General features: G+C 32.7%; 3 protein-coding genes across 4 annotated transcripts; 2 read left to right on the plus strand and 1 right to left on the minus strand.

Moving 5' to 3' along the window:
• Positions 1 to 945: 945 nt before the first annotated feature.
• LOC143181727 (serine/threonine/tyrosine-interacting protein) lies at positions 946 to 3,052 on the plus strand. 2 transcript variants are annotated; one of them, XM_076382278.1, is made up of 5 exons: positions 946 to 1,082; positions 1,438 to 1,536; positions 1,848 to 1,999; positions 2,145 to 2,333; positions 2,411 to 3,052. In XM_076382278.1, exons 1-5 carry the CDS (start codon positions 1,044 to 1,046, stop codon positions 2,586 to 2,588), a joined length of 657 nt encoding a protein of 218 aa, XP_076238393.1. In that variant the 5' UTR covers positions 946 to 1,043; the 3' UTR covers positions 2,589 to 3,052. The 2 variants fall into 2 exon arrangements, with proteins under 2 accessions (XP_076238393.1, XP_076238394.1); XM_076382279.1 differs by having other exon boundaries at positions 951 to 1,082; positions 1,413 to 1,536.
• LOC143181728 (NPC intracellular cholesterol transporter 2 homolog a) lies at positions 3,037 to 6,220 on the minus strand. Its single transcript, XM_076382281.1, has 4 exons — positions 5,990 to 6,220; positions 3,687 to 3,800; positions 3,433 to 3,614; positions 3,037 to 3,373 (listed from the first exon to the last, which is right to left on the minus strand). Exons 1-4 carry the CDS (start codon positions 6,078 to 6,080, stop codon positions 3,290 to 3,292), a joined length of 471 nt encoding a protein of 156 aa, XP_076238396.1. The 5' UTR covers positions 6,081 to 6,220; the 3' UTR covers positions 3,037 to 3,289.
• Positions 6,221 to 8,360: 2,140 nt separating this feature from the next.
• Positions 8,361 to 12,841, plus strand: Tmem214 (Transmembrane protein 214). Its single transcript, XM_076382503.1, has 9 exons — positions 8,361 to 8,552; positions 8,745 to 8,938; positions 9,012 to 9,695; positions 9,776 to 9,986; positions 10,070 to 10,209; positions 11,597 to 11,723; positions 12,112 to 12,377; positions 12,484 to 12,635; positions 12,701 to 12,841. The coding sequence occupies exons 1-9, from the start codon at positions 8,426 to 8,428 to the stop codon at positions 12,825 to 12,827; spliced, it is 2,028 nt and encodes a 675-aa protein (XP_076238618.1). The 5' UTR covers positions 8,361 to 8,425; the 3' UTR covers positions 12,828 to 12,841.
• The last annotated feature ends 487 nt before the right edge of the window (positions 12,842 to 13,328 follow it).

Here is a 13,328-nt window from a genome sequence, read left to right on the forward strand (position 1 = left end):
TTATTTCATTTTGTTGCATTTCGTAACAAGTCTTAAGATTCCAATAGGTATACATATAGTTCAAGCTATTAGTTGAAAATAGAACCTAATCTAACGATTCAGTATAAAATTCAGTCGCTCGTTAAAGCGAAGTTAATTTGACACGTATAAAATTACAATTAAACAGGTAGCAAAAGCAAGATTATCTTGGACATAACTACTGTAAAATCAAGAGAAACAATTACACGGTATTTGTTTAAGAACGCAAATTTAACACGCGTGTCGAATCTACGATGCTGTTGATTTTTCCCGTTTATCTAGCCAACCAAAAAATACCCTGCGCTCTGAATAAATGCTAATGATATGTATGATTTATGATTGGTCTTACACATTTTTTCCAGGTTTGCCATTGGTTGAATCAGTGCGCAAGAAAAAGAGCATTATCTTTTTGTGTAAAATATACAACGCTTTTTGAGAAAAGCTATTAATTCTTTCAACATTTTTCTTATGCTGTGTTATGAGATAACTCAATGTATTTGTTATAATACATTGACTACACACTCATATATAGGGTGTCTCAGAACTAATAGGTCCAACGAAAAAGTGGATTTTATATGAAAACATAAATATTCATGCTTGGTTTTAATAAAAAATAGGTTTCTCAGAACACCAGAACCTCGCAACCCCTCGAATCTCAAGATTATTTCGAGTTTCGAGGACTTGAAAATTTTGAAATCTTCTGAAATTTTAGATCCGAGATATGAAAATTTAAAAATTAGGTTTCAAGTCTAGTTCTAATTTAAATTAAATTTCCTTAGAAACTGTAACCTCAAATAATTTTTACTTATTTTTTTAAATAGAATTATAACCTCCATTTGTATTAACTTTAAGACACCCTGTATAGTAATGTGTTTCGTATGTTTCATAATAGATGGTGTTGAGATAAATTACAAATGGCCACCGCGCTAAAACAATATCGTAGCTGCGGGGGAGAAATATCGTTTTTCCTATTTTCTTGTGTAAATTTGACGCTTTTAGACATTTAGGTGTGAGAAATTAAGGATATGCTGTCTATAGACAGTGATGAAACTCATCAGGATGAGGTACGCGGATCCCAATATCGATTTCAGGATATCGTAAACAATGTATATCTAAAATTTTAGGTTATGTTGTCTGTCATCATGAGATATAATTTAAATATTTTTAAGAATACAATTATATATTTCTACAGCTGTATCCACACTTTCCGTAATAAGATCGATGAATATTCATATCACGTTATTTCATACTTTTCTTCCGCAATTTTTATTGTGTACAATAAAACACTGTGCTGCATTGAGAATAAACATCTTCTATATTAATTTCCTTCTTTTATTTGCTCATAAAATCTGATAATATTCAGTTACTTCTGTTTATCTGTACTTGAACTTAAGGTCCTAGAATGGAAATGTTTTGTAGGACACCACTAGTACAAATGGATCCGATGATTATCTGACATTACCCATCACCATGGAAGAGCCAAAAGTATGGACTTACACTATGAGAAGACATATGCAGGTATATTGCATGTGTAATGGGTAGTACAGGCATAATAAATTCAGAGACCAAAATTTTCTAATAGAAATAGTGTTACTAGCCTTTGAATCCTCAAGCAACAGGATCACCCTGTATATTAATGTCTTTATTCTAATATCATGTATCTAACAAAAATAAAATCTTACAGGAGCATAAAAATGGATTATTTTAGAGTAGCCTTATATTTTAAATAGTTGTTTCAAATATTTTTACTTAAAGAGCTTTTGTAGCATTTTGAGTATAAAAAATACTTATAGAGTATATCTTTTAAGTTAATAGTTACCTTGTATTAGGAGGTGGTACCTGGATTGTATCTTGGTCCATACAGTGCAGCCACTCGGTCAAAACTACAATCTTTACTAGACCATGGTATAACACATATAATATGTGTTAGGCAGGACACAGAAGCAAATTTTATTAAGCCCAACTTTCCTGATAAATTCAAGTATATAATTTATTCTTTATTAGTAGAACCCAGATGAAACGATATTTAAAAATTTTCATTTTTAAATGATATTCTGTAATTATCGTTTTATCTAAGTTAGTATTACTATATTTTTAATGATCTATACTCATAAATCATTTTATAGGTATCTCGTTTTAAACATCGCTGACACAGCGACAGAAAACATTATCCAACACTTCCATAAAGTGAAAACATTCATCGATGAAGGTCTAAATTCTGGTGGTCAAGTCTTGGTACACAGTAACGCTAGTATATCGAGATCTGCAGCATTGGTTCTAGCATATGTTATGGAAACATATGGACTTTCTCAAACGTAAATTTATATTTTATGAAAAGCTATGTATTATATATACTACAGAAAGAATATACTAAATTGTCAAATACTTTCAGACGCGCGTACGCAATGGTACAGCAGAAAAGGTTTTGTATAAACCCCAATGAGGGTTTTATGGCACAGCTACGAGAGTATGAACCTATATATCAAGCGCAGAAAACGTTAAAAAATGGTCAACAAAGTTCAGTTAAACAGAGAACCAAAAGAAGCATCTACCAAATGGATATTGAGTGAGTAGAAGATAAGTATGATGAAGTGGACAATTAATGTTAACTGTGAGAATGTTGAGAAATTACCAAAAGACTTGTTCTAGATTAGACACAAAATAGACTTGACAAAATGTAACATTCTATACAATATTGTGTCCTGATGAATACCTAAGCATATAGGTATACTGTAAAATCAAATTTAATTGTTAACACGATACATAAGAATTAAAAATTTATTGTGATTTGACTTTATGCGTCTTAGGTAAACCAATTGTTTATGTAGGTAAACAAGACGTAACTTTTGAAGTTTTATCTAAATTTTAGACTGCCATACACACCAATTTATAATAAACAATAAATAGTAAACAATATTTCAAATGTATGTGATTACAAATACCAATTATATTTTTTTATTTATTCATTGCTTCAGTTGTCTATAACTTGTTAATATATTTGTAAAGAAAATATAAATATTATTTTTAAGCTCTTTATTATTTATTGTCACAACATAATGTCCTGTATTTACGATTGCCCATATAAATGACTCCAATGAAAAATCGAAATCATTGTACATTCTGCTCATTAAAATAATTCAAATTATAAGGTACATTGCTCAGAGGTGTTTAGTGCTTAGTTCCATGTTCGCTCCATATATATATATATATAAGTATTGTAAAATACATAACTTTTTCTTAGAGATTCTAATTAATTGGATGAATTGACTACTCATTTAATTTTTGTTGGAATCAACGCACAAATAATCTCCTCGTTGTTCTCGTTTTTCATTTGATATTTAACAGTAACAGCCACCTACAATTGAACCATTCATATTGTATTGTATTAACATAATGATATATAGTCTAAAATACCTTAGGATATGATTTCAGCACTGCTATTGTAGTTGAATATTTATATGGTCCACCAGCGGATAAGGGACATTGTATTCCTGAGTGAGGATCTTGGCAAACATTTGCATTTGGAATGGGGAAAGGTATAGGAACGTCAAATATAATACCATGTACAACTGCCACAATGCTTGAAACGTCTTTGTCTATAAAAAACAGATATTTGTGCTTTTTATGTTACTTTAAGACGGAAATTTAATCATTCGCAGCATACGAACCTAATGTAAACTCTATTTCCATTGTTGCATTTGTGTTTCGTATCAAGTCACATGCGCTTTTAGTCATATCACAGCCTTTCACATCTACAGAGTTAAACTTCCCAATCTTTGAGCCTAAATAAAGAAGAAAATTAATTCAGTCTAAAGTTAAAATACAGAAGCAAAATTGACCCAGATATATGTAAATAACAGCGATAAATAATAACAAATAAAGAGATATTACGTATCGATTGTTTCATTATGTTAAATAAATATTTTTTTCACTAAAATGATTTGTAAGCAAATCGTGCAAACAATCTTTACTTATTCCTTACGTAAAATAATTTTTTGATCGTCTCTAAAATGAGCGTCTAGCAAATATCATGACTTTGAATTTTTCGCGGAGATAAAAATTACCTCCATGTTCGTTTCAATTGCATGCCATTATGCCGATCGCCTGGTAGTTGTCTGATAATGGGGTGTCATTTTTCTGAGGACTCACAGCTCGAATGAAAAAAAAAGGCGAACCCTATGCCATGTCCGAATTTAAAAAACAAATCCGAAAGTGACAAATAAACTAACATAATCGCGACAGTAAAATTACTTTATGTTGTCACAATAAAGAAATCAAAGTGAGTTTCGTAGTTGCTGATTTAATTATCCGATAAGAGCTAATACTATCTCAAGGTAGAAATAGTTTGTTGAACGAAAAACAATTTAAACTGTTTTAATAACTATCATGCACAAATTACGCAGATTGCCGAAAAAATTCCTGTTATTAATATTCTTCATTAAAAATAAATTTTGTCAGTAGTAATATAAATTATTCAGATACTGTAATATTATACAAGCAGTCTACAAATGAATGTAAAAGTAAATACTTGTGAGATATTACAAGCGCAATTCTACTGGGTTCTGACTTATCAGTCACGACTAATGCAAGCTTATATGTGTTCTTTTATCGGTATATACTTTTCATTATTCAAACATTGTTATTTAAGTGTACAAAAGAATTGTCCTTTAAACAAAACATTTTCTATTTGCAAACAACACTTAAACTATACAAAAAGAGAAACTATTGCTGAGATTATTGTATTTAATTCGATTATTATTGAATAATAATGAGGCTAACTTGTATAGCTGAGAGTATAAATAAAAAATTCTACGGGCCGTTCACAGGTCAAAGCTATCCAAAGCTGTTTTGAATTTTTTAGAATTTTAACGACAAAGCACTGGAATTTTTATATTTAAAATAAATATAAACGTTTTTGGGTAAATGAGCGGCTCGTTCGAACTTTCACTGTAATATTAAGACAAAAATATTAAGGCCCAAAATTGTGTAAATGTATTTTGAGATTATTTGAAAATGGCTAGTTTGGTACATGTACTCTTCTTTAATTCGTCGATTCAATTCTTTCAACGTTCGAACATCGTATATTTGCTTCAAAAGTGACACAACTCAAAAAGGTGTTAAGTTATCGCATAAATAATGCTCCCAAGAATCATTTTACTTGTGAAAAAATGAATGTATATTGTTATTTTTAATCGTAGCTTACATTCTACCACCATTTTCTACGTATCAAATAATTTTTAAGCTCTTCTTCAAAGAATTACTAATTTTTTGAATTAATATATGAAACAGGAAGCAGCATTACTCACGAAGTGCCCCAATATAAATGTTTGCCAAAATATACTTTACTTTAAACAAATTTATGTTCCTAATTCGGAAATCAGGATTCTCCAGATATGTCACTTTTGAAGCTAGTATACGATATTACGATTTAATATAATTTTTAACAGGGTTTCTCAACATGGCCCCGAATTTTCGGAGCCATGTGAAGAAAAGTAAGATGGAGACAAGAAAACAAATAAGAATCCCATATAGCACAGAGACGTCTTAAAAACATTTTAAAAACATCCAATAAAGTCTAAAAAGCTCAAAAAGACGTCTTTGAAATATTCAAAGTTATAAATCAGCATGTCTTTAGGATGTCTTAAAAAACATTCATAAGACGCCTTAAAGATGTCTAAATTACGTCTGTAAGACATTCAGGTAAAAAATAGACGCCCAAAAACTCAGATCTTCAAGACGTCTATGCAGTGTGTCTTTAAGACGTCTTATGAACATAAATTTCAGAGGTCTTTAAGACGTACACTGTCGGATTTTTTAACTTCAAGACGTGTGCTATTTGGGATAGCAAAAGAAGGAATAGGAAGAGGACCATGAAAGTGGACGATGTTGAGAAAAGAGTCACAAGCCAAAAAAGCTAGAGGAAGTCTGGTTTAAATAATGCTGCGACGCATATATTGAAATCCGAACTTACCGCAATCGGTAATCTCGACGGCCCGACATATCGGCGATGAACAGAGGCCGAGGAAACCCAACACGATAATCGCAGCGATCGTCGAATGCATCTTGCCTGTCCAGTGTCCACGCAGCTATTAAACTTGCACGAAGCTCTGTATCGAAATAAACACCGACCAGCTACTTTTGGCGTTACACAGCGTCACCAACGCCGTTTCTGAATTACGTATCCCGACGCGTACTAAACTAAAGTATTGTCAACTTCCTCAAACGGTGACGTCGCACTTGCAACGAATGTTGCACGCGCACGGGCATAATTTATGTATCAGCTTCTGTATGATTATGCTTGAACAGATACATTCACGAGAATATGATTGACGAGATCCGAGAATTGGTCTCTGTTCTGCGTTATCGGGGGAAGAAACGAGAAAGAGTGCCTCTTCTTTGCTGCATGATTCATCGCGAAATGGGCGATGAGATTAAGGAATCGCTGGAGATAAAAATATAATGGATTCGTTATTGTCATCGTTTAGGAAGGAGATGAGATAGGTTCTAGATTGTGTTATTTGCTCCGCTGTTAGTGACTCTCTAGCATTTGTGTTATCTTTCTTATAGAATATGATTATATAGAGCGGAAAATTTTGTTAAAAATTGTGGCGATGTAATATGCTAGCACAGCTGATTTTTGTTACAACATATATACATGCTTATAAATTCGATTAAATGAATCTCTAAACAATGATGAAATAACGTTGAAATTGCTGACTGAGAATATTAAATGCAAAAGCAGAGTATGAATATCATAATGATAGGGAAAATTCTTTTTATGAGCCATTTTGGAGTATTATCTTATTCAAAAAACTGACAATAATTGTCGACTAACATACCGCTTGACGGTACAAGATTTTTTATCAACAATGGATAACAATTTTTATCGACATAAGATATTTGTAAATCGTAAACAAAGTTCGTTTATAATTATCAAATATATGTATATATTTATATTTATGCCCGAAAAATCATAGTAAGAGGGGATAATGATTGTACATGAAAAATTAAGTAAAAAGCATGAAATAAAATCTTCGTACTATCGAGAAAATTAAGTTTGACTCTTGACCAAGTGCAAGTGCACCGAACTGGCACAATTGCACTCGGCTTCTGCACTTTAGGGGTGCGCGGGGTGTGGAAGACACTTGTGTATCTACTGACTATAAATTAATCTACATAGAAACAATCCCCTCACCCCGTGTATTTGTCAAGCATCAATACTATTCTCCAGTGCACGCGTACTCGATCAAAATACAAACTCAATCTTCTCTTATTTCTTCGCTTACATTGCTGACCAAGAAAATGCCGACACTTGCTCACCTTCGACAGAATATAACTCAAATTTTGGAAAAAGAGTTTGTAATGATTTCCTTATTTGTGATTATGTTATCCTATATAACGCAGAGACGTCTTAAAAATATATCTTAGAAACATCCAGTAGATGTGCTAAATATGTCTAAAAGACGTCTTTGAAACATTCAAAGTCATAAATCAGTATGTGTCTTTAGGACATCTTAGAAGATATTTATAAGGACTTATTCTACTGACTTTACTGTGTCTGACTTGGGACTTATTCTACTGGCCTCGCTGTGTCTGACTTGGGACTTATTCTACTGACTTCGTTATGTCTGACTTGAGACTTATTCTACTGTCTTCCTTATGTCTGACTTGAGACTTATTCTACTGACTTTGCCGTGTCTGACCTGACTTGTTCATGTCAGCAACAGAATAAGTCTCAAGTCACACACAATTCACATTTTTTCTCAACAATTAATAATTCTGAAATGAAGCCTCAATCGCATTTCCATCTGGCTATTTTTCATCTTATTTTAACGTGTATAATCGACCCTTAAAATTTATAACGCCCATCATCGAACACACTGCACAAGTGAATTATAGAATTAGTATTTATATGTAAAAAAAATTATGTATTATAGCTAAATGTATAACAAAACTAAGAAAAGGAAACCAAATACAATAACAATTCTACACGAAGAAAGAAAATTCACGAAGATTATTCATATTTTCTTCCCTCCAGGTGCATCTGCTGCTTTAAACTTTAAGTGAAAGGAGGAAGTTCGTGTGAACAATCTTAAGTGAGTGTATTTTAAAATGCACAATGCTGTATGTTTAACTATATCAATAATAAATTATAATACGTAATATTTTATATATATTGATTATCTCTTGTTAATCTTTCATATACAATATATGATTAATAATATTTTTTCTATAAAAGGATCGACGAAAAATGAATTGACGTGAGCAGGAATAGCGCGTGGCAAGTCGCCAACTGCGCATGCGTGACCACGTCCGATATTCGGTCGACACACAATCGCCAACAAACACTCCAGTGCCTTTTAGTAGTATTGTTAGAAGTCTGTTTGTTTACTCCGTTTATTGCAATATGTCATCTGGCGGCTGGGAATTGGTTGGAAGGAACAAAAAGGATAAAAGCAATGGAAAAGTGAACAAACTTACTAAGGCCGAAAAAAAGAAATTCATCGAAAATGCGCCGAAAGTGGAGGACTTTCGTAAACTATCACTTTTTAACCTTATTCAATTCTTGCATACTTCACTTGAAAAATTATTAATGAAAAATTCTATAACTAATCAAAAATATTGCTCAATCAGTGTCTGCGTACAAATTACTTTCTAACATACATATACAGCACAGAGTGTTTAATGTGGAATCCCAGTACAAACTAAAAATATGTTTATTTCAGTTCCCTTGAGCCAAGTGAAGACTCTGTATGATAATTTGGATAATAATAAAGAAAATAAAAAACCATCGAAGGAAAAAGAAAGTAAAACAAAGGAAAATGAAGAGAAGAAGAAACAGCAGAAACAACAGGTGGATAAGAAGAAACAGGAACCTAAGGAGAAGCCTCCAAAGTCTATAAAGGATGCTTTGAATGCTGTAAGATACTTTCTATTGAATTTTGTTGCCATTCATATAAACGAATAATCACTAGAATTTTTTCTTGTATCAGATCGATCTAGAGGAGCTCCAAGATGTTTTGGCCTCTGGACAAATCCGATTTCCTGAAGGTCCATTGATCTGGTTGAAGGATCTTGCTGCATATCTCAATGTAAAAATACCTATTGACAAAGAGGACCCAACCTTCTCTGGAAAACCAAAAGACTATCCCTTAAGCATAGTACCTAAGCAAATCCGCTCCGTTTTAGAAAAGGCCATTGAAATGGCAGGGAAAAAAACAGCACAAATTTTTTATGAGAATACCTTAACTACTATAGCTACAGATATGGTGAAGGGATCACCCATTGTGGGCCATAAAATATTTTTACAACTTTTGGGATCTATTAATCCTGAGATAACCATTGCTAACATTCCTAAGCTGATTAGTGTAAGGAATTCTTATCAAAACAGGAAAGCTGTGGGCTTGTCTTTATTGTGGGCTCTGTCCCAAGCTGGCAGAAAAAATTTAGCTGTGGGTTTGAAAGTATGGCACGAAGTAATGTCCCCTATGCTGGAAACAAAAAGTTACTCTAGTTATGTAGCACAAATCCTTAATGACCTTGTGTTTGGACACGAGAACTTCCATGATCTTAAGCCAGAATTGTACCTCGACATTGTCGAAGATACATGTTCTGGGAAGCTTAATATTCCTACGACTGTGGGTAGAGAAATCAACAACAGCATCGAAAAATTAAGAGTAAGCATATATAATATTTATGAATGTAAATGATCACTTTTAAACAGACTGTAATATTTCTCGAATTTTTTTATGTTTAGTCAATATTATTTAAAAACAAAAATATAAGTTATGTGAAGCTATTTGAATTATTAATGGGGAAGATTACTCAAAAAGTACATGCTAGCTATAGAGATGAATTAACAAAGGCACTTGTAGATTGTTTGGCTACAGACCCTCTTTGTTTCTCAGTTTGGAGATCTCTTCATGCCAAAAATTTATACCAATCTCAGCTTCTTTTAACTTATATCGGTAAGTCAGTAACATCTATTATTTTTTGTTAAAAGCAAGAAATTGTATATATTTACAAACTTAAATTATGTTACATTTTTTAGATGCCAAATGGAGCACTTTGCCTGCAAGTTTAAAGACAAAGTGTTTGAAAGAAACGTGTATAGTATTCCAGACATCCAACGAAAGATGGAAAAAAGGCAGAGATGAAAATCTCGCTAATAGTTGTAATAAAATATGCAAGGTAGGTTTATATTTATATTGGAATACAGTACTTACTAGCTATAAGCTCGTTACTACCTTTTTTACCCTTATTTTTGTTTCTGAATTTCTCTTGCTTTCTCCACTAATAAGACAAATAAATAATGTACATAAAATGTTTAATTAACAGCTATTATCTAATGCCTTAGAGAACATTTTAGTAAACATAAAATAGCTTATAATTAAAATTTCACGTTTTGAAAACTTTTCATCAACTATAAGAATACGGAATAAAAAATATAGAGTTCCAGAAATAATATTTTTTGCCTTTTGTAATATTTAGGGAAACAATCGCACAAATATTTATATTAAAACTGAACACACTCATAAAGGAGACATTTTTGGAAGGTATATATGTCTACAAAATGCTCAGTTTCTTAGTTATATTTTATATTGCGTACAGTGTGATACTTCCTTCAACCCATTAATGGACAAGCATTACCATTTTGCACAATATAAAACAGTACATAACTGAAAACTTAGATGTTTCTAGGCATATATACACATGAACTGCTTTCATTGCCTGAATATCTGGACTCCAGAACCAGAGTATAGTAAGTCCACTGTTTTTCCATGTATCTTAATACACTGAGGCTCTGGAGTTCAGGTATGTAGAATACCTTCCAAAGATACCCCAAATTTTCTGATAACTCTTCAGAACTTTCCCCCCAAAAATGTCCCAATTTTGTTGCTACACCTTGTGTATAATTGTGTTCGAAATCGTTTGAAATGGCCCGCGTCGGGGCCTTAATATTCTACGCGTTACGTATGCGCAAAGAGGTGTTTAACGTCGGTATAGCGGTATACACAACGTATGAAGTGGCTTTTGATCGAGTGTCTAAGCGTGCGTGAGGGAATCGTTCGGCCGAGCGCAAGTTTCAGTGACACCTGTGGAAGCGTTCACTCGGAGTTAATTTCGCCTTATCGTATCGTTCGTGAGGCTTCCCGATAAATTAAAATCGCAGGTACAGCTTAGGTTAGGTAAAAACTTGTTTTTTCGGGAGTAGGTTATCGATCGCATATTGTCCCCTTGCAACGCTAGTGACGACAGTCGTTGTTCATCGTCATCACGTTTTTGCCTTTTTTTTTTCATCAGCAGACGCGTGCTCGAAAGAAATAATAACAGAAAAAGCTAGGAAATATTCTGTTTTCCGCAACAATCTCGGAGGTAAGAAATTTGCATGTAACGCGACTCGGAAGGCGGTAATTGGTTTAGGTGTAGTGACGACACAATGGTTTTATGGTATCTTCGTGTTGACCTTTAATTCATAACCGTGACGATGAATTTGTTTTTATCAGTATGTTTGGAGATAAAGAAACTCCTGTTGGCGATCACTGTTTTAACGATTCACTTCTTTATTGTGTTGTAGGGTCTACTAGGAAAAATGACAGTTTCATCTAATAAGAAATTTCCTTGGGGAAAGGGAGTTATTTTGTTATTACTTTTGTCTGCTGCTATTATGAGTTACGATGTACACAGACATGGTAGTTTTAAAGGTAATGGATAAAGAAACTGTGAATACAGTAATTCCTTGGAAATTGACCATCCCCACTAGTTCTCAAAACTAACTTTATGGAGTGAGTTTGCATATGTTGATATGCGTTAAAAAAGGAGGATATCTTGTTTGTCTTACAAAGAAGAGCACATTTGTCCTCAATGTGATTTAATATTCTGTTTTTCTTCACAAAGAAAATTGAAAAAAGCATGCTGTGTTCCATTAAATGATAATATAGATAAGTTCTTGTGACAAAAGCAAAAATTTCCTAAAAAATCTACCTTCCAAAATGGTTTTAAGCCTCTGTTAATTTCCAAGAAAAGACTGTATTTGTTTAATATAAACAAGTTATTGCATAATAATAAATTATTAATGTTGTATTTACTCAGAGTCCAGTACAGTTAAGTTCTACAAGAACAGTGGATTGTCTGAACACATGCACAAGACATGGATTGCGATACAAGAATATTCTTCTAAGGTGCATGAATTTATAAAAGCTAGTTCACCAGAATATTATAAAGCAACTGTCGAAGTGTGTAAACCTTATGTGAAGTTGGCTGGAGACGTTTTCCTTGTAATGAAAAATGTTTCTTTCAAAATTTATGATAATGCTGTAGCGTACAGTAAGGAGAAGGGACCTGTGGTTATACAAACAGTAAGTATAAGAAATTCATACGCAATATTTGTGTATAATATAAATACTGATTTATATTATGAGTGGTCCAAATATATGCAAATATGTGCAAATGTATACTTTATAGATTGAACATTATGTTCCTGGGATAACAGATGAAATTCGCTTAAGGAGCAGTCAAGGTTTGGAATTATTGAAAGTTTATTCAAATGTGTGCATAGAAAAAGTTAGTGAACATTCGATTGCGATACTTCAGTGGTTGCAACACAACGTTTTTGTGTAAGTATGAAGATTCCTTAGAAATATAAGTCATTCTATTCTATGATGTTCATGCTTTTTTTTAGTGGGAAACTAAGTCCAGAAAATTTGCAAAGTTATGCCTCAAAAGCCATTGATACAACGCAATCATTAGCGAGTCAAACGTATGATTGGGTGTACGAAAAGGTGCAAACACTGTCTAAAGTTCCATGAATGAAATTCATTGGACATTTTGACCGATTTTGTCGGTGATAAAAATCTCCTCCCACACCTGTGCATTTAATTTTATGATTCCGAACGTTGCATATTTCCAAATATATTGCAGCGGCCATTTCACCTGTGATATTTCAAGAATGTATCAGGATCCGATGAATTACGACATTTTGAAAATTTGGAAATTTGATCAAAGTGTCACCCCCACTCTTTTTAAGTTAATACCTATGTCAAGCAAAATAATGATTAAAGTAATATATAGACTACTTTCACGTAGTGTCAAACATAAATCAATTTTGTGTATTTACTAATATATTTTCATTTGATGTTTTTGGTACGTGGATTGAATGATAACAAGTTAATATGTGGATTAAACAGTATATTGAATAAAGTTATTTTTTGGTATTTTTCTTATAAAAATAAAGGAGGAGTAGAGGGTTATGGGTAACTTCTTAATACATGTAGAACATTAACTTAATAGATTCAGCAATAAGAGTAATA

The sequence above is a fragment of the Calliopsis andreniformis genome, chromosome 7, assembly GCF_051401765.1.
Source record: "Calliopsis andreniformis isolate RMS-2024a chromosome 7, iyCalAndr_principal, whole genome shotgun sequence".
NCBI classification, from domain to species: Eukaryota; Metazoa; Arthropoda; class Insecta; order Hymenoptera; family Andrenidae; genus Calliopsis; species Calliopsis andreniformis.